Raw genomic sequence first — 21,636 nt, forward strand, 5'->3', positions numbered from 1 at the left:
GCACTTAGTTGCAAGTAAACTGGATATCCCTGAGCCCCTAAATGTCACAAGAAAAAAATGATGTTGTGCACTTTACATGTCAATCAAATGGTCTTTTCCTATCTAAGGGCCAGATTTACTAAACAGGTCATATTAGGGTGACAACAAAATCCCATAAAAGCACAGATGGGAGTGTAAAGTTATGCGGGTGAATCTACTGACATTATCCAAATTAAATAACACAGACGCAGCAGCTCATTTCCATAATTACCAACGCAGGGTGCTTCTCAAACAGAAGGCTGCGTCCTAGTAAGGCCACACATCTCTGCTGCCACGTCATCAAGCGTCGTCGAAGTCCATCTCAATTTGAAGGATCCTTGGAAGGCAGTCTTCATTTCGCATCCTTTATTCAGCTAATTTTGAATGATGCATCACATGTATCCTTCGTGTCCATCAATCACACAATCACCACAATCCTTTGCAGACATTCCAATTTATGAAAAAGAACTGACGGAAAGTGAGTTTTCTCTGAGCTTGTCTGAGTTCATTGTGAAATGTAAGACAATCACATTGTTTGATTTATTTAAATACTCTCCTCCCATAAATTTTGCGTCTGAAAGGAAAAACTCGTATAAATGCACATGCATAAGTTCAGCTGCAAAATCAACTGTGTCCATACCTTTTCATCTCTAATTTTTGACTGTGTCTTTAGTAAATCCTGACAGTAGATTTTTAATGCCAAAAGAGGGTTTGTGTTGGTGCAAGCTGCTAGTAAAATCTGGCCCTAAGTGGGCTGTTAAAGGTGCCATTGAACGTTTTTTTACAAGATGTAATATAAGTCTAAGGTGTCCCCTGAATGTGTCTGTGAAGTTTCAGCTCAAAATACTCCATAGATTTTTTTTTATTAATTTTTTTGACTGCCTATTTTGGAGCATAATTAGAAATGCGCCGATTCAGGCTGCAGCCCCTTTAATTGCTTGCGCTCTCCGCCCCCTCCTGAGCTCTCGACTCTATCATTACATAAACAAAGTTCACACAGCTAATATAACCCTCAAAATGGATCTTTACAAAGTGTTCGTCATGCATGCTGGATGCATACATCTGATTATGTGAGTATTGTATTTATTTGGATGTTTACATTTGATTCTGAATGAGTTTGAGGCTATGCTCCGTGGCTAACACCTAAAGCTACACTGTTGGAGAGATTTATAAAGAATGAAGTTGTGTTTTTATGAATTATACAGACTGCAAGTGTTTAATAATGAAAATAATGACGGCTCTTGCCTCCGTGAATACAGTAAGAAACGATGGTAACTTTAACCACATTTAACAGTACATTAGCAACATGCTAACAAAACATTTAGAAAGACAGTTTACAAATATCACTAAAAAATATCATGTTATCATGGATCATGTCAGTTATTATTGCTCCATCTGCCATTTTTCACTGTTGTCCTTGCTTGCTTACCTAGTCAGCTGTGCACAGATCCAGACGTTAATACTGGCTGCCCTTTTTACTGGTTTTAATACTGGCTTTGCCCTATTTTTCCTACACAAATGCACCGATTCGCTTCAGAAGGCCTTTATTAACTCCCTGGAGTTGTATGGATTCATTTTTTTTATGGATGGATGCATTTTTTTTGTCTTCAAAATGTGGGCAGCCATTCACAACCATTATATACCTTGGAGGACTAAGGATATTTTTAAATATATCTCCATTTGTGTTTGTCTGAAAGAAGACCTAGGATGGCTTGAGGGTGATTAAATCATGGGATAATTTTCATTTTTGGGTGAACTATCCCTTTAAACTGTAAAGTAGACCAGTCTTATTATTCATATATATATATATATATATATATATATATATATATATAATATATAATATATGTATATAATACATATATATATATATATATATATATGTGTGTGTGTTTGTTTATGTTGTTTATGTTTATATTATATATATATAATATATTATATGTTTGTGTGTGTGTGTGTGTGTGTGTGTGTGTGTGTGTGTGTGTGTGTGTGTGTGTGTGTGTGTGTGTGTGTGTGTGTGTGTGTGTGTGTGTGTGTGTGTGTGTGTGTGTGTGTGTGTGTGTGTGTGTAGTGGTGGTAAAGAGAAGGAAGGAGATCTGCAGTACTATCCCTTCAGGATGACTCCATATTTGATGAAGGTTCAAGACTCTGAGCTCTCTGAGGAACATTTCTGCTGCCTCATACTGGCTGAAAGAGTTCACTCTGGATACGAAGGTAATCACACATAGTGATGCCCTTGCCCTCACGAGTTTACATTTCCAACTCTTTTCGGTGGATTAACAAAGATAAATATGATGAGCATGAATCAAATATTATGATAATAAAAATGTTGTCTTTTGATGTGTTTTTCTAATATGCAGCACCAAGAATTCCACCTGATAAGAGAATCTTCACCACAACACACACACCAAACTGTGTGTTTCAGGATGTTGATGAAAGGTTTGAGTCTATATTAACTATGACTAAAGAAAATAGTAGGCTGTGGTTAGTTTGTTGTCTGTTATTTTTATTACCTGCAACTACTATATCATGCATCATGTAAGACTGATTAAATTGCAGCAATAAGGCAGCGATTTGTCATTACATATTTTCATTTTTCCTTTGGCTAAAGCAAATCCTCTGTAGGACACACTTCATGGCCTTGTGGTTTGCAACTTTGTCAGATGGTGTAATGCAGGGGTGGCATTTACATATGGCAGAGTTTGGTAGTTGCCATACCCTGGCATTCAGAAAACATGGGAAAATAAACAGCTCATGATGCTGCTTGTTAGTTCTGTTGCATGTGTTGGTCTTTGGCAGAAATTGCCGCTTTGAAAAGCAAATCTAGACAGCCTAACACCGTGTACTAACCAGACACGATACGATAAGTTTCCAGAGCCAAGCAATTATCTGTCCAAACCAGACTCAACCCGAGATGCGACAAAATCAATCAAAAATCACAGAGATTATAAGAGCATGTGGGTGGGCTCTCTCTGCGAATGCACTGAAATAAGTACAATATCACATTCATAAATCTTACACCATTTTAAAATTCTTAAAAATGCATACTTGACTGAAACATTTTTTTTTTTTTTTTTTTCATAGAACTTATTTGTTGAGATGACAGTTTAAACATTGTTTTTTCCTTTAATTTATTTTCAAGATCTGAGGTGAATTAGCCTATCCATTGTTGCTTTCAAGGTCACGAAAAATTATATTCAGACTCACATCAATATCTTTTCACATTAAATAAAGCACCTACTCAGCATCTGAGATTATCATAGTCATACTTTGTATTGTTATTTCAGCTGCAATGCCGCATCTGGTTAGGACATGGTTAGGCTGTTGGGCTGTTTCAGAACTTGCATTGATTATTGTTATTGTTGTTAAGTAAGTTCATGTCTGTGGACTCCATCCATTCTTTTAGTATGGTGGATTTTTGTCTACGTTTTGTTTAAATATTATATGATTACTTGGGAATGTCACCGTTGTATTTCCTGAAGGAATAATGCCATACCCTAGGTTGTTGTGAAACACCGCCACTGGTGTAATGGTGCATTTTTAAATTGAAGAAGCAATTGCCTCAGTTCCAGCAAACCACTGTTTGGGGAAAGGAGGTAACTTGAGAGAGTCGAACAGTATAGGTATTTGGGTACTATTTTTAGATAACTGTTTTCTCCAAATACCAAAGTTCTAACGGGACAATGAAGACTGAGATAGCTTTTGTCATTTAATGTGGATAAAGCACTGATGTAAAAAATCTGTGATGGATTTTATCTTTTTTCCTTGCTATGTTGGTATCCTGCCATAAATGTTAAGGATAAGGACTATAAATCAGGGTAGAAGAAAAGCAAAAAGCATACCTAATACCTGTTTGCATTGCAGGGCGGTGCCTCTGTTAGGGTTTCTGCCTCAGGACCTGATTGGGACACCTCTTCTGTTACACCTGCATCCCAGTGACAGACCTATAATGCTGGCAGTGCACCGGAAAAGTAAGGAAACAAAGTCATAAGTGTTTATTTTTTTAAAATGTTCTCCTCCTGGTCTTCCACCTGACACCCAGACAGGTGAATTCTCTTTTGAGCTAAATTCATGTAATTTTTGTCATGCTATGCACTACACATTCATTTTGTTTGCTTTGAGAGATAAAGTTGAGTCTCACTATGTAAACCTATAAGTGGAATTATGCTGCCCACAGCCAATAATACCCAGTATTGTACTTGCTTTCCTAATTGTCTCTCTCTCTCTTGCAGTTCTGCAGTATGTTGGGCAGCCATTTGATCACTCATCTATCCGATTCTGTGTGAGAAATGGAGAATATATTACTCTAGATACAAGCTGGTGTAGCTTTGTGAACCCGTGGAGCCGCAAGGTGTCCTTTGTTATCGGACGGCACAAAGTTCGCATGTGAGTTTCACTAGTGCTTGTGTATACAAGAAAGGTCTATTATTTACTCTAGATCAGTGTCTAGATCATGTGTCATTATAATATTAACATTTTATGAATGTTTATGAATGCATCAGAGGCAGTAAGTGAATTGCATTACGGTTTCATCAACTTACAGTTTATAAAGTTTATTGTAGCTATATGGGCACTGTTGTTGAATACATTTGGCCAAAATCTCATGATATAAAATATAAAGCACTATGCACAGGATATATAAAACAGTATATTGACAACTAGATAGCACTGCTCTAGATAAGAGTAGCAATAACATAATTTTTATTTTTGTGATATCGTATTTGATATATAGTTTGTGTGTGTATGTGCAGGGGTCCGATGAATGAGGATGTGTTTTCAGCTCCAGCTTTAACAGAGGACAAGAACATTGATTCAGATATACAGGAAATTACTGAACAGATTCACAGACTGCTTCTACAGGTGAAAACTCTCTATTTCACACACATAAACACATAACATGCACACTCTCTCTCTCTTTCACTCACTAGTATCATACTGCAAGTGAGGATGTCATGCATAAGCATTTGTATGGAGGTTGTAAAATTACTGCATAATGGAGAAAGAGTAATGGTATTTTGGACAACTAAGTTCTCTCTTTGATACTTTTTTCTTCACTGGCCTTTTGATTTCTGTCACTTTTGGCAGTTTAAATTTGATGGGCTACAGCAAGTCATATTTAAATGTCCACAAATGCCCTCACATTCTCCACAAACACTTATTGGTAATCGTATCTAAATCAAAACTTCCACCACATGCCTCACACTTGGTCATTTGGAAGTGTGACCAAAAACAAACCCACTTTGACTTATCTGTCCTGTTCCAGTTTCTAATGTCGGTGTTGAATAGCAAACGTCAGTCTTACCTTGACATTCTTTTTTAAAAACCGAGACAGATCTTGCATGTAGATCAGATTTTTGTCTCTTTTTATTGGTTGGCTAGTATACATGCACATTGATTGTTGCCGAGTTAGTTGCTAGTTTCAGTTTGAAGTCTACAATGAAATACACTGTGTAAATCTGTCTCATAGCCGGTCCACAGTGTGGGGTCCAGTGGTTATGGCAGTCATGGCAGCAATGGTTCCCACGAACACCTGCTGAGCATAGCGTCCTCTAGTGACAGTAATGGAAATGCAGCAAACGGTGGGAACAGGAGCAATGGAAATAGCAGAAAGGAAGAGGGGACCAAATGCAAACCGGTAATTCTCAGCATACACACACTCATTCAGAACTCCCACTCATTTAATGAAGAATTTCCAAAATAGCTGATATTTCTGAAAGAAGAAACTGTTTTATGGTCATTTTTATTTAGTTTATTTGTTACAGTGGTTTGTCATGATTAAGGGGTGTTATTAGGAACTTGAAATGGAGTGTTAAAACCCACTTAAACAGAGACAAAATTATTGATATATATAAGAGTGATTATTTTTCTTCCTTGAATACAGTTCTCCTGTGCACTGACTTTTAACATATTTTTTTGTTCAGTACAAGTTTTCATTCTTCACCACATCATCTAAACTTGTTTTTCAGAGGTCATTTCAGGAGATTTGTAAAGGGGTTCACATGTTGAAGGCTCAGGAGCAGCAAGGCTCCTCTTCCAAACCAGAACAGAAAAAGAACTTGGATAGTGAGTATGTGTGTGTGTGTGGGGGGGGGGGGGGGGGGTATGGGGGGTTTGTGCGTGTGGGTTTGTGCATGTGTGGGTTTGTGTGTGCATGTTTTTGTGACATATCAGGACACAAATTTGTATAATGCAATGGGTATGACATAGGTATTACAAGTTTGTACAGTATAAAAACCATTACGCCTATGGAATGTTCCCAAAATTCACAAAAACAAACGTGTGTGTGTGTACAGTACAGTACAGCAGGGGCTCTTAACCTTTTTGAACCCTTATGAACTGAATTATTTTCAATTATTCAAATATTTAATTATTACTCAAAAGGAATTTACATAAATCCAGTCTGCTTAAAAATCCTGACTTGGTTTGGATCCACGTATGTATTTGAAAGTACTTCCTCCTCAAGGGAATAATAAAGTCAAAGCAACATTCTCATCCAACTGACAGACATTTGACACACTGTCTTAAGACCAGCTACCGGTGAGCCACAGTTTTACCTGAAATTACTTGGGAAAAGAATGCCGACTATGAATAGGACTTCTTAAAGTTTATTTGCTTTCTTTTTCATTTTAAGATTTTTATTGTATACTCCGAGTATGAATGTAATTGTTTGCATTAAGAAAGACAAACTATTAATCCACTTTTTTGTTGAAAGGCAGAATTTTATTTTTTATCATTTTTATTGACACTTTAAATAGTACCACCATTAAAGGACTTGCAAGACTTAGCTGGGTAATAAACTGCATTCATAAACTTACAATGTAAGTTGTAATTTGTGGCTCTTTGTATTTTATGTGGATTAAATGTGGCCCTCTTGGCCTCTGAACTTGAGGTCCCCTGCCCTAGAATAACACTTATTTTATTATTTTATTAAAAGGTGTAAATGTTCATGTGATTATGTTTTTGAGTATTTACTGTGTTTATTTAGCAGGGCTCAGGTTTCCTGTTGTAAAGCAGAAAGACTCTGCACTGCTGGTCAGAGATGGACCTGCCACAGTGGAGGAACTCAAGGACCACACAATGTACTCATACCAGCAAATCAGCTGTCTGGACAGTGTCATCAGGTGGGTGTGGACATGTGTGTTGCATGCTCACTGATTTATATTGTCTGGAATAGAGAAGACATTTCAGATATAAGCATATTACTGTTTGAATATGTGGGCAATAGTGAATTGTGTATCTCACAGATATTTGGAGAGCTGTAACATCCCAAACACAGTAAAACGCAAATACCAGTTCTCCTCGAACACCACCTCCTCAAATTCAGATGAGGACAAGAAAGCTTCTGATGCCACTCTTCGGCAAACTGATGGTACAGTCTCATAGTTTGTCTTTGTTTATGTTTAAACAAAATTGTAAGGCAAGATACTTCTTTCGGGCCATATTTCATTTTTCTGTTTTGTTTTTAGATTGTTTAGGTGTAGAGGAGACATCGTCTATGTCTATGTCTAAGACCAATGAAAAGCCTTTGTCAGGTCCTGCTCCAGGTCGTGTTGTGGGAGGGTCTTTATCTCCTTTGGACCTGCCCAGCAAAGCAGACAGTGTGGTGTCTCAGTGTTCCTACAGCAGCACAATTGTACATGTGGGGGACAAGAAAACACAGCCAGAATCAGGTACTAACGCATCACAAAATAATAAATATCTTTAACTAATGTTTACTCCTACATATTTGATTTATTCTGTTTAAAGGAATAGTTTATTCTATTTAAAATTTCTTGATTCTTTACTCATCCCCAAAATGTATATGACTTTTAATGAAGAGAAATTAAGGTTTTTGAGGAAAACATTCCAAGACTTTTCTCCATCTCTTAGGCAGCTTCAAAATAATCCACATGACCCTAGCCATCAAATAAGAGGTAAAACAGTCCAGAAAAAACTATGTCAGATGATTTTAAAGTTGGAGGAAAAGAAGAGATTTTTCACCCAATCCTCTTTGAACCCGAGTACACAGACAAAAAACTTGATGGAGGAGGCTTCAAAATGTGTTGCACTTTTTTCTTGTAAACAATGGGGTGATTCTTGCCATCTCATGAACGTTTAAGTGCATCGCATAACTGAACCAAGATGAACATTTGTAGCTAAAAATATATATATATATATATATATATATATTTTTTTTTTTTTTTTTTTTTTTTGTAAAATGATTGATCGTTTCACTTGAGAAGACCCTTATTTGACAGCTAGGGTCATGTGGATAATACTTTGAAGCTGCCTTGGACAACGGACAATGGTGAGCCCTGTTCACTTGCATTAGATGGAGAAAAATCCAGAAATGTTTTCCTAAAAAACCTTAATTTCTCTTCAGCTGAAGAAAGAAATTTATAAACATTTTAGATGGCCTTGTTGTGAGAAAAGAATCAGGAAATATTTGGATGAACTATTCCTTTAAGTGGGATATTATTGTTTTATTGACATAACAACAGCTTTCTTCCACAAGCTCAGCTTGCAAATATGTATTGAAATAATAAATAGAAAAGTCTCATTGCAGTGACCCTCTGCAGGCATTGTCATGAACAAAATGTTAGATTTTTGCAAGTAACGACAATATGGGGAGCCTCTATTGTTCTTTCCATCACAGCAGTGCAGGTGTTGAGAGGAAGATCAAATAATTTTGTGTCTGGACGGTGTCATTAGTTTCAGCTAGATGTCATTTGACTGTTATTTGCAGAGATCATTGAAGATGTTGCGGAAAGCCCAGCCCCTTCTGCACCTGTTAGTGTGGTTTCCCCACCCACAGTGGAGCAGGAAGCCTATAAGAAGCTGGAACTCACAAAACAGGTACTGGCGGCACACACACAGAAGGAAGAGCAAGCATTTCTCAGTCGCTGCAGGGAACTCCGAAATGGTCAGGCCCTCCAGAAGGATTGCCCACCTAGAACCCGAGGACAGGCTACCGAGGGTAAGTAAACATTAAAACACAAGCATGTTGTCAAAGCAGTGATAAAACACATCTGGATCTGCAGTGGATCTTTACTTCTGACAGCAAACAGCTCCAACTGATCAGGACTGTGTAATACCAGATACTATATCTATTAATCAAAGAATCCTGAAAAAATGGATCACATGTCCACAAAAATAATAAGCACCTCAGCTATTTTCAGCATTGACAATAATCAATAATCAAGGTTTCTTAAGATCATGTGACACTAAAGTCCAGAGTAATAGCATCAGGGCTTGACATTAAAGATTTAGTTCACCCAAAAAATTCTGTCATTAAGTAATCACCCTCATTAGAAAAGATTACAATTAATATATTTTTGATGAAATCCAAGTTTTTTTTATCCCCCATAGAAAGCAACATAATTACCATCATTCAAGGACCAGAAAAGTAGTAAAGACATTGTTAAAATAGTCAACGCGACTACAGTGGTTCAACCTTAATGTTGTGAAGCAATGAAAATACTTTTTGTGTGCAAAAACAAAAAATAACTTTATTCAACAATTTCTTTTCAACCCTCTCCTATGGCCTCCTAGGACTAAAAACATTTCTTTTTAGGAGAACCTATGACTTTTAACTATTACATTTATTAATATTTTATCCTCTTTAAATGATCTTAATTGTAGCACTTTGAGATTTGTTTCAAATGTAAAGTGCAGTACAAATAAAATGTATTATTATTATTATTATTATTATTATTATTATTATTATTATTATTATTATGCTGTTGACGTACCCAACTAGAAATGTTATGTTCCCAGAACATTCTCAGAACATCCCCACTGGTGTTAAGGAAGTTGCCTTGTAACATTCTCCGTTCTGAGATAGTCACGATGTGGAGTTCTTTTAAGCTTTGAGGGACGTTATTTGATGAACCTTCAGGGAACATTCAGGACATTCTGGTAATGTTTAGGGGACTATTACTATAGAACGTTCTGTTTACTTCCCAAATGTCCTCTTTATAAGGTTCTCACACGACCATAAAATAACCAAAATAGAACGTCCCCCTAATGTCATATTGGAAACGTAATTAAATGACCAACAGGGGACCATGTGGGAACGTTCTGTTAATGTCCCAAATGTCCTCTTTGTAATGTTCTTATGTGACTATAAAATTTACCAAAATGGAACATCCCCCTAAAGTCATATAAGGAAACTTTAAGTGCAGAACTTTTATTACCAAAAGAGGACATTTTAGGAACATCCCTTAATGTTCTGTAAAGGTTCTGAATTTTCGTCACCTTTAGAGAACTTTTAGGGAACATTGCGTGAGGTCACGAGAACGTCGCCTTCTAAGTGTGTAGTGAACGCAGTTTAGAACTTCCATGTTTACGTCCAAACGCCGGCTCAGTATTGTCTGACTCCTGCGTCACCATCGTATATTATATATTACTGCCATTCGGACCTAAACACCTAATATACGTGCTGCCAAATTATGAGATAATGTTAAAAATATCTATATGGCAGTTTTTCCCCATGGTATCCATGGCAAAATTATGGCCAGTAAAAATGCTGAGTGGCTAGTAACTTTGGAAATCCACTAGCCACAGTGGCTGGTGAGCAAAAAATTTAATGTTAAGCCCTGAATGGCATCACAGAAAAAAAATACATATTTCTTTAGAATCATATTTTTGATTCACTCATTATTATTTTTTTCACATGATTATTTTTTATTCACTCATATTTTTAGAAATAGCCCATAGAATACTCTCTACATTACACTAATTTTGCACTCTTTCTGGTTCTCTTTTGGCAGCTTCAGGTGCTCATGGATCCAAAACACGAATGGGTACCCCTGTTACAGAGGCAAAAACCAAGAAAAGCTGCCGCACCAAAAAATCGAAGAAACCACGCACAAAACATCCTAATTCATCAGATAATGCTGCGTCCCAACACAGACCTCTCCCACCCTTGCAGGGTTTAAACCAGACATCTTGGTCCCCCTCCGAGACATCCCAGTCTGGGCTTTCAGTTCCATTTCCCACAGTGGTTCCAGGGTACCCTCTCTACCCTGTAGTTCCCTCTATGGCCCCGGCCCAAGCCCCTACAGGAGCAGCAGAGTCCCAGAGCACTCAGGCCACGCCTCCTGCAGCTGCATATCCTGCCCCTTTGGTCACGCCAGTTGTAGCATTTGTTTTGCCCAGTTTTATGTTGCCACAGATGTGTACAGCACCTCGCCCTCCATTCTATGCTGACACTCAGCAAGCCTACAGTGCTCTCTTTCAAACCCAGCAGGCCTACAGAGGCCAGCAGCCCTTTCAGCCCCAGCAAGCCTACAATATCCAGCAACCCTTGCAGTCTCAAGTCTACACTGGCCAACAAGCATTTCAGCCACAAGAAGTCTATACCAACGCACAACACCTTCAAAACACTCAAGGCTGCAATAATCACCAGGGCTTTCAGACCCACATCTCCTTTACTTCCCAGCAGCCTGTGTTTACACCCCAGACACATTTCCAGTACGGAATGACATCTGACCCCAAACCCTCCGTCATTGAGTCTACCGAGTGTCCTTCTCCTTTGCCACCCTCTCACTCCCCTCCACTGTTTGAGTCTCGCTGTAGTTCTCCATTGCAGCTGGACCTGCTTCAGTTGGAGGAGAAGCAGGACTCTCATACCCAGGGTAACTGCAGTTCAGTACAGGACAAAAACAACACATCCATCAATAGCACTTCTTCTGCAATGGATGATGTACAGCAGGTAAAGAGCAACAAACATACAAACATTTTAGAACACACACACACTTTGCAAATCATGAACTTAAAGAATTCAATCCTTTGCCTTATTTTCTCCGACTACTCTTCCAGGCATGTTGTTCAGGTAACGGTGGCCCCTGTGGTGACCACTCCTCATCCAGCAGCGTGTTGGAACTGTTGTTGCAGGAAGACTCTCATTCTGGCACAGGTTCTGCCATGTCAGCATCCACTGGGTCTACATCAAATGACTGCAACACCTCCAACAGTGGAACAGGTCACTGCAAATTAAAGCTTAACATTCAACTATTTAACTGTTTAAAAATACTACGCACATGCAGGCTGTCATACATTATGTAAGGAATAATTAACAGTGGACCACAGTGGATTTGACACTAAGTGGTCAGTCTGGACCATTATTCTTTTGTTGTTACCTCTCAAGACATTTTCATAACTAAAGCACTTGTGTGTAAAACTATTTTCTTAAACCAGTGATAAAGTATATTGCTTAATGTGTGGCTTCATTGACCACCATAGGGCGAAAACTACTGACAGGGAAGACCTTAAAGGCTTAGTTCACCCTAAAATGAAAATTCTGTCATTAATTACTCACTCTCATGTCGTTCATCTTCGGAACACAAATGAAGATATTTTTGATGACAGATTTCCTTCCATTGACAGCTTCTGCTTATGTTCGCTAATCAATGTTTACATGCAAGTAAAAGCCTAAATTAAATATTTTCATCATAACAAGCTCGGATTCTCTTCAGAAAATTTGGACTAAACCACTTGATTTATATGGATTAGTTTTCCGATCTCTTTATGAAGTTTTTGAAGCGTCAAAGTGATAGTTACAAAGACACTCAATGGAAGGAAATCTGACAGTATTTTGTCATCAAAAAGATCTTCATTTGTCTTCCAAAGATGAACAAAAGTCTTACGGGTGTGGAACGACATGAGGGTGATTAATTAATAACATTAATAACAGTTTTCATTTTGGGGTGAACTAACCCTTTAACTTAAAATAAGCAATATGCTGCACGTAATTGTTATTGTGGACGTCTGTAATGATTATTGTCAATTCGCATGGGATAAAAAACATAGAAATTACCAAGATGGGTTCTAGATTTTCACACTGTCGATACAAGTAATTGACCCAATACAAAATATATTTTTATATTTAAAGCTGCAGTCTATGATTTTTCCTCTTTGTCGCCATCTCTTGTTTGAAACCTGCAATTGCAGTCATATGCGGAACAGTTATCTGTACGTGCGTTGTGCCTCGGCACAGCTCGTCAGCGCGGATGAATCTAATGTTTGCTGTCAGTCACCGCACCGGTGTGGATACTGCACTTCAGAATCACAGATTCTACATCTTGAAAGTATGACCAATATAAGAATTTTCACTGGAAAATATCATCTGAACAAGTAACTAGCATGTCTGCCACTTTTGTTCTAACCAACTGAGGAAAAAAGTATTAAACCTACAATAAATTGCTCTGCCAATGATGATTAAATCTAATGATCACTTAGCTCGGATCATGCCATACTGAGCAAATTATTATTACTGTTATACCTTGCTCTCAAATTGTTAATGTTAACAACATCAGCATTGCGTGACTGTGTATTTAGTGTGTATTAGAGTTACCTGTAGATTTCAATTTCTGTAGCCATTCCACAGTACAAAGTCTTTTGCTTTTTGACTACAAGTGAATCTCCAGTTGTCACTGATGATTGTCATTTGGACCTTTCTGGATTGCAATCCGCCATCAAAATGATAAGTTTAATTATTTCAGCTGCTGTGAGAACAGGCTATAAATGATCCGCTACCAGCTGCATCCTCACGTGATAAAACCGATTAGCCTGGACTCCTTCCTTTCTGTTTACGGACGTGACGTAATGACGCACAGAGGAACTGCTGCATGCTCAAATTTCCCGTGGAAATCCACCATGTCGCTCTTATTATAAAACATTATTACAAGCTTACCGTCGTGAAGCGAACTAAGATAATCAGATGGTTTTGAACACTGGCTTTTATATATTTTATATTTCTGGAATCATGCAGGAAATATTAATTATATGATTATTTGTAGAAATTGATTTAAATACTGGGTAGCACTTACTTAAAGCCTTTATGTATAATGCGTTACTAAGGTATTCATAATGTAAATTATAATGCATTATATGTTTTCATAATTAATTGTAACCAAAAACCAAATGCATTATAATATTTGCACATTCCTTTTTACTTGTTCTGAAAATAGTTGTTTGTCGTGTTTTAATGCATTATACTTTCTAAGTTAGTGTCAATGAATAGATAAGTATTATAATATGTTATAACTGTGGTTACAATTATTCATGAGTCCATACAATGCATTATAAGGTGCATTACAAGGCATAAAAATTACTGCATTAAAAATACTTTTATAATGTATTAAAGGCTTTAAGTAGTGTTACCAAATACTATAACCCAAGCCTGTAATACTATATTACTCTCTAAATGTAAAAATCTAGGTTGTTTACTATGCATCATTTTGCTCATAGAGACAGCAATAAGGCTTAGAAGCTACAGGCTGGAACTTTATTTTCATTTTTTCTTGTGTTGCAGGGAGCAACACAAGCCAGTATTTTGGCAGTGTGGACTCCTCAGAGAACAATCACAAGAGCAAAGAAATAATGAAGGAACAGGAGCAGAATTTTGCCAAGTATGTTCTTCAAGAGCCTGAATGGAGACGTATGGAACATGATGACGACTGCGTCATGATGACCTATCAAGTGCCGTCAAGGTATACAAGAAAGCCTATGTCAATTCTGTCTGCTATTGGGAGAAGAGGGAATTGGTGTTTAAAGGTATAGATGACCCAAAACTAAAAATTCTGTCATTTACTCAACCTCAATTCATTTCAAATTCACAAAACTTTCGTTCAAGTCAAGTCAAGTCATCTTCATTTATATAGCGCTTTTTACAATACAGATTGTTTCAAAGCAGCTTCACAGTGATAATAGGAAATTGAATGGACAATGATTGTTTTGGCTTTACAGCAGCTCTAGGAAAAAGTTATTATTGTTAGCTAAAGTAAGTTTTTGATTGAACCACTTCCATTGTAAAAATGGTTCATTATTAACTTAGGGGCCACTTAAATAACACTTTTTTTTAACTTAAAACAGAAGACTTTTAATGCATTCTTGCCATTCATTTACATGTTTAGTTTATAGGTATGCACATTTGAATGTGTCTGTGTGTAGATGTTTAGTCTTTTTTACAAAGTGACATTGCCAAATTACTTGTCTGGTCCACATAATACAGAATTATTAATCGTTTCTGTGGATCCATCCGAACTGGAATCATTTTGATAACGTTTTATCTATACATAGGGAAAGGAAAGGGAATGAGGCCTTCACAGGGGATAGTTTAGTTGACACTTTAGGGCTGCGTTGTCGTGTTGTCTAGGCATGTCTTCATCTCATCTGAATACGGCCTGGATCTGGCAGACTACGATAAACATCGTAATAAAAAGAGAGAGACCAATATTAGCGTAGAATCCATTATTCTTATGATGTAGCGAGTACATCAGGTGTTATGGGAAGTGTTCCCGGTTCCAGCTGACCTAATTTATGCAGTCTAACAATTTACATGATTTGAATTATATAAGGTGATAATGTGTTATGGGTATGCCAGGTTAAAGAGATGTGTTTTTAGTCTATTTAAACTGACAGAGTGTGTCTGCTTCCCGAACAATGCTAGGAAGACTGATTTAAAGTTTAGGTTCTAAAAAGGAAAAGGATCTACCGCCAGCAGTCAATTTTGATATTCTAGGTATTATCAACTGGCCAGAATTTTGAAATCGACTGCCGCATATAATCAATCACGGGTGTTTCTGTTGAGCGAGATGGCCAATCAGAAGCTTTCAGATTTGTCATCGCTGTAATGAGTTTCGTTCAGTGCGCGTGCTCTGTCTGATTTCTAACTAAAACTCGCAAATTTTCCCATAGTAAACAACAAAGTTCAGATTGCATGTAAGAGATTCATGTCGCAGTGTCATCAGCTTCTGTGATATTAACAGGAGTGTTTGTGAGAGCGCTTAAACTCACGATACAACCAAGTTATGGACAGCTTCACAATCAGTCCCGTTCTCTGCTCCCTCTTTATACAGTTTATTCCAGTTAATATAATTTATTCATCATGCTGGTAAGATCAAATGAAGTCTTCATTTTCGAATTTGATCTAAGATTGTTTTATCTTTGTAGCCAGAGAATAACATTGTTTCCCCAAACACAAAAACATTTCATGTATCTATTAATCAACATTAATAATCACTATTGCGATATCAAGAGCATTAATTGACAAAAATGACTCTGTAAAGAGGTCCTGTTAATTTTATAATTTGAGTAACATTAAACAGTCTTTGTAAATAAACATTTATGCTATTTCAGGTGCAGCTTCTGTTCCATCTTTGTAGTGTAAAGATGTCTTTTGTTAATGCTAAAATTTTATTGGTAACTGTTCGATAAAATAATTTGGAGATGAAGTATTTTGAGAAAACCTCTTCTGATTGAGCAGTCTAGCACAGAAAAGCTGGTACCAGGGTATCAAATGGAAGACTCAGACACAGAGAGTGCAGTTCAACCAAGATACAAAGTTTATTCGGCCAGAGAGTCAATTATATATTGAAAATATAGGAAGTGAAAATGACAACTCAGCATTAATACAATCAGTAGGGGTTGTGCACAACTCTAAGAAAAGTAACATGTTCTCTAAGCATGATGTAATGGCTAGACAGAGATACAGAGACACAGAAAACAGGCACAGGATGTTCTTAGAATCTTACAGTAACAGTCTATATAGTGTTCTGATTGACTTAAGTAATTGGTTAAAGCTAAGTATTTGACAAACAACAATACAGATAATCATAAAAAATTGCACTTATACATAAATAAAATGCCCCTGGAAATCAATTGCAAAAAAAAAATTTCTTTCTGACCCTGGCATGGGGTAATGTCTGGCAGTTGCAGTTTGTATAGGTGTAAATTGCAGAAATTAATAAATAAACAACTGTTTTTGGGGAATTTAAATAGGGATGTTATCTTGTTAAGGATTGAAGGTTTTCCATTGAGATTAATGGTAAATCGGTCTAAGAGGCAAAGCTGTTTTTAAAGCTTCTCAGTTACCAAATTTTGTATTCCAAAAGTTTGTCTCTAGCCCTACAACCTTGTAAAGTTACAGTCAGTGTTACTGTACACTTTTTTTTTTTACATCATTGCCTCCTATTGATGTATGTTAATCTGTTGCTAGGGTCAGACACAGTATTTTATCTCACCATCTTACTGGTGTGTCAGCGTTTCTTTTGTATTAAACTACATAGATGTTAATTAGTTAAGATATGCTGTGATTTGACATTTGAACATGGATTTTTATTCTTGAAAGTTTTGATGGAATGGACTTTCAATGAAGGGCAAAAAAAAATTTCACTGAGCTCATTGTAACTGAGCTGACCATTCAGTAATAAATGATGACAGAATTTTCATTTTGGGGTGATTAAATTACTATTCCTTAAAGTGTATTTACTCATCAGAAAAGCTCTGTCGTAAAGAGTGTTGGTGTTCTGGGACAGGGACATGGAGAAGGTTCTGGGGGAAGATCGGGAGCGTTTAAGGCGTATGCAGAAGAACCAGCCCCGTTTCTCCTCAGAACAGCGTCGAGAACTGATTGATCAGCACCCCTGGATGAGGAGAGGAAGCTTACCCAATGCCATCAACGTCATGGTACGTGACTCTAGGGCTGAGCAACATGGAAAAATATTGTATCACAATTTTGTTCATACAGTATCTCAATCACAGTTTTGCTCATGCAGTTTCTCACAATCTTATAAAGATTCTTTTTCATCTTGGTTTTATGAATAGTTTGCAACTTACTGAGCAGTACAGCCAAACTAATTTTCCTGTTCAAAATGTTTAATTTTTTTCTGAATGACAGACCATATAGGCCAAAGTGTTGGGGCGGACGATATGACCAAAATCTTATTTCACTTTATTTCATTATTTTATCTTAGTTATTAAAAACAATGTCAGATAAAATATAATAAAGATACAAAGATTAAATAAATTAGGGCTGTGGGTTTAACATGTTATTTTAATTAATTAGTTATGTGGGGAAAATAACTTATTAATGCATTTAACAAAACTGCCCCAGACCTAGTTCATCTTACATTTCATACAGTTGATTGGTAATGAGCATGATGCAGGGCAACAACTCACTGTGTGATTAAGCCTATAGAACATCCCTAAAATTAAAGAAATCAGGGTAAAAATGCCACTGTATGAGTTAATGTCTCATATTTATGTCATGATATAATTAAGCAATATCACACAAGTAATGAGTGCAATATCACTGTGATGTTTTTGTCCTGAATAGCACGGGTTCAAATGTGATACTGATTTTATACAACAGTTCAAAAAATAAAAAGTTAATATTGTGTTATATTTTAGACACAGTGTCTGCTTCTTAATTAATAAGCGTTTTGAGCGAATCAGTCAGATGAACCAATGATTCAATGACCCATTCATAAAGAGAGCCATTGTTTACTTCATTCCTGAATCAATCAGCTGTTTGAGTGAATCAGCCTTTTGAAGGAATCGAATTAATTGAATGAATGAATGACTCAATGACTTAGTCATTTAGGAATTTACCACCACCTACTGGCAGTTTTAGTTTCTTATTTAGAATATCATTTCATTAAAAAAATATATTTAATATTTCCATATTTAAAAAAAAAATACATTAAAAGTATAGTTCACCCAAAAATAAATAATTAATTTGTTGCCACATTGTCTAATTAATCAGGTTAAAATTTTTAACTGCTTGACAGCCCTATTTTAAATGTTTAAGGTTTAGCAGGTCTATTTCACAGCAGCATTCAAGTAAGATATTAAATTGTCCAATGTAAAAATAAAATACTGAGTACCTAATAAACTAAACATAAAACAATTTTTATTAAAGCTACAAAAGTTATTCAGTCAATACTCAAGCAGTAAGTGATTTTCTTTTTTCTTCTTTTTTTTTAGTTTTTGACAGTTAAAGCACATTAAGACGCAAAAGAGAACTCTGTGTGACAGACGGCTTTATGTGTGCACACTTCGAGTGTGTGTGTGCATTCAAAATACCAATGTCAGCCATTAAAATCATTTGAAAGTTACAAAGCACTTTAAAACACATTCATATAATAAACTTTTGTGATGGCAATGAACATTATTGTCACATGAACGTAACTGCGATGGAGACAATAATCAAAAAACAGCCATAGAACTGCAACTGATAGAATATACACTGTACCGGGATAGTTATAATCTCTTTATAAAGGCATTGTGGAGAGAGACATTGTCATATCGCATAAACAATGCATTAAGATGACCTCAGAGAAGAGTGTTCATGGTAGATAGATGGGAAGCCTTGTTTATAAATATTGATCAGAAATCTTAATTAGTACTGAAAAGTATTGACAAACAATATTTCACCCAATAGGTGCATAAAGAGCACCATATTGTTAGTAGTTGAGTCGTTGGTAGTTGAGTTGGTAGAAGTGGTAAGAGTACAATTAAATAACTCTTGCATGCGTTTGTGTAGGATTGTATGTACTGCGAGAATGATGTCTCTGCTCTGCTAGAAGAAGACCTACCTGATATGGAGGTGGGAATTTTGGGAAGAGTACAAGATGGAGGAGGATCTCATTCACAGGAAGAGAAGGAGCAACCAAGTGGATAATCTGTGTCTTGACATTGCACTAATCTCAGCCAGCAGAGGGCAACAGGTTCACACCTGTACTACACACTGAGTAAAATAGTCTGGAGGTATTTAATCAGATTATGAATGTGTTTATTTATGTGTGTATGTGTCTGTAAAGACAAAAGTATGCCAGATAGCTGACTGTTTACCCAAAGATGCTGTTCAAGTGTGCACTCTGATTGGCTGGAACTGCTGTCACATGACCCTCTAAGCACACTCTGTGGTTCTGTCTCTTTATTTTTTCTCCAGTTCTCTTGTACTGTTTTAACATGTAGCTTCAGTAATGTTTTCCTCTGTGGGATGAAGCTCTGTGCACATATCAGAACATACGCAAATAACCAGACTATGTTTCTACCAGCTGACATTGGAATGTGGCATTTATTCTATAGTATTTATAAATGAAAAAGAGTATCTATTGATACTCTATAGATATGAACACAATAGTATATGGGCCAATACTAATGCATCAATCCAATAATCAAAACCGGGAAATGAAACACCACCATACTGTGAGTTTTGGGACCATTCCAGCCAAATAAGCTGCTGCCAACAATATACATGACCAGTCTATTCCGCTTACAGGGCTCGTGTCTTTTTGTGAACGTGCACAGGAAAAATTTGTTGTGGGTGTTCAGGGACGTGCAATCATGGGAATTAATATTTTTGTAGACATGTTTTGTAGGTCATAAAGTAATTGTCCAAGAAATTGAAATTTCTACCTTTGATCTCTTCTTTTGTCTTTTGGCTATACAAATGTTCACACTGCAGTTGCCCAACAGGGAACCAGTGAAAGAAATCCTGTAAACTGGTTGAGCATTCCTGCACCTGAAAAACTCTGCTTCTATTGTCTGACATTTCAAGTACTGAAGTTTAAATACTGGAACTGGCTCTCTACATCTCAGTTTATGATTTGTGAAGTATTGAAGCAAATGACTGTGACAACCTGAAAAAGAGCCATAGGGTTTTGGCAACTGCTTAAACAGTTGCAGTCAATGAACATTAGTTTATTCAAATTTGTTTGATAGTTTTCTTGAGCATGTCATTAGGTTTGTGGCTGTTTTTTCATCTTTCGTTTTCATAAATGTAGTTAAACATGTCTCATTATTCCTACTTTGTAATAAAAAGATACTTCTAGTTCTCTGTCAGCAGTTTTAATTATCTGATACATGGTTTTCAAACAAATCGAATGACTGGCAAAAACTATTTGATTATTCTTCTTTCTTTCTTTTTGTTGTTGGATTTGAATGTACAATTACTATTTAAAAGCATTTACCATTTGACGGATTGTTACTGCATGAAGCAACACCACTTTATAATTGTCATAAAAATAACAATTAAATAAATAGTTTAGATGTTAAGTATATGCATCTAAATTTTTTATAAATAAAAAAATGGTCATTAGTAGCACTATGAGGTCTATAAAAGGCAAAGAGGACCTTTATATATATATATATATATATATATATATATATATATATATATATATATATATATATATATATATATATATATTCGTTACTAGTTCTGAAGTGACGTTTTAGAATTAGTAACGGAGGCTTGGTCCAACTGTCAAATTGAGATTTGAATCCGTGGCGGAAGGAAGTAGTGCTGCTGCACAAAAGAGGGTTTTAAAGACACTCCGTTGTTGTTCTTATTTATTTACACACTCGTGCCGTCGAACTGTTGTATAAACGCAATGTCACACGAGTAGCCGTGCGATATGGCTGTATATCAGCACGCTGTGATTACCTGCGGCCTCGTGCCTACGAAGGCCGAGTACCGTAGGTAATCACAGCGTGCTGATATACAGCCATATCACACGGCTACTCGTGTGATATTGCTCATAAATATATAAATATATATATAAATTACTTTCTTATTTTCAAAATAAACCGGCTGGTCTATGGAGTTACATTTGATCCAAAAATAATGAACGTAACTTTTCAAAAAAACTAATAAAAATATAAATTGAAACTGAATAAAATGTCTTTGAAACTTAAAAAAATAAATCGCAGGCAAAATGTTTGACTTTGCATGTACACTGCATGTTTTGCTAACAGTTTATTTTCTTTCTTTCACTGATCTTTACTTACAAAAGCATTTCCAGAGTTTTCATTTATGCTTCTCAAGTTTTAATCCCAGAGTTTTCG

At 36.5% G+C, this 21,636-nt stretch overlaps 1 protein-coding gene across 5 annotated transcripts in view; it reads left to right on the forward strand.

Moving 5' to 3' along the window:
* Positions 1 to 20,783, forward strand: part of LOC137004123 (period circadian protein homolog 2-like) — a 33,824-nt gene extending 13,041 nt beyond the window's left edge. For 2 of the 5 annotated variants that reach the window (XM_067364311.1, XM_067364310.1), the window contains exons 8-23: positions 2,090 to 2,232; positions 2,379 to 2,457; positions 3,883 to 3,989; positions 4,251 to 4,404; positions 4,770 to 4,878; positions 5,486 to 5,653; positions 5,985 to 6,081; positions 7,004 to 7,139; positions 7,263 to 7,387; positions 7,485 to 7,688; positions 8,744 to 8,974; positions 10,770 to 11,713; positions 11,821 to 11,983; positions 14,315 to 14,492; positions 17,319 to 17,469; positions 19,371 to 20,783. In XM_067364311.1, the coding sequence (XP_067220412.1) occupies positions 2,090 to 2,232; positions 2,379 to 2,457; positions 3,883 to 3,989; positions 4,251 to 4,404; positions 4,770 to 4,878; positions 5,486 to 5,653; positions 5,985 to 6,081; positions 7,004 to 7,139; positions 7,263 to 7,387; positions 7,485 to 7,688; positions 8,744 to 8,974; positions 10,770 to 11,713; positions 11,821 to 11,983; positions 14,315 to 14,492; positions 17,319 to 17,469; positions 19,371 to 19,535 (3,154 nt within the window). In that variant the 3' untranslated portion in view covers positions 19,536 to 20,783. Of the gene's footprint in view, positions 1 to 2,089; positions 2,233 to 2,378; positions 2,458 to 3,882; positions 3,990 to 4,250; positions 4,405 to 4,769; positions 4,879 to 5,485; positions 5,654 to 5,984; positions 6,082 to 7,003; positions 7,140 to 7,262; positions 7,388 to 7,484; positions 7,689 to 8,743; positions 8,975 to 10,769; positions 11,714 to 11,820; positions 11,984 to 14,314; positions 14,493 to 17,279; positions 17,470 to 19,327 lie in introns of those variants that run through there. The other 3 variants (XM_067364312.1, XM_067364314.1, XM_067364313.1) reach the window with 3 other exon arrangements.
* The last annotated feature ends 853 nt before the right edge of the window (positions 20,784 to 21,636 follow it).

The sequence above is a fragment of the Chanodichthys erythropterus genome, chromosome 17 (genome assembly GCF_024489055.1).
Source record: "Chanodichthys erythropterus isolate Z2021 chromosome 17, ASM2448905v1, whole genome shotgun sequence".
Taxonomy (NCBI): domain Eukaryota; kingdom Metazoa; phylum Chordata; class Actinopteri; order Cypriniformes; family Xenocyprididae; genus Chanodichthys; species Chanodichthys erythropterus.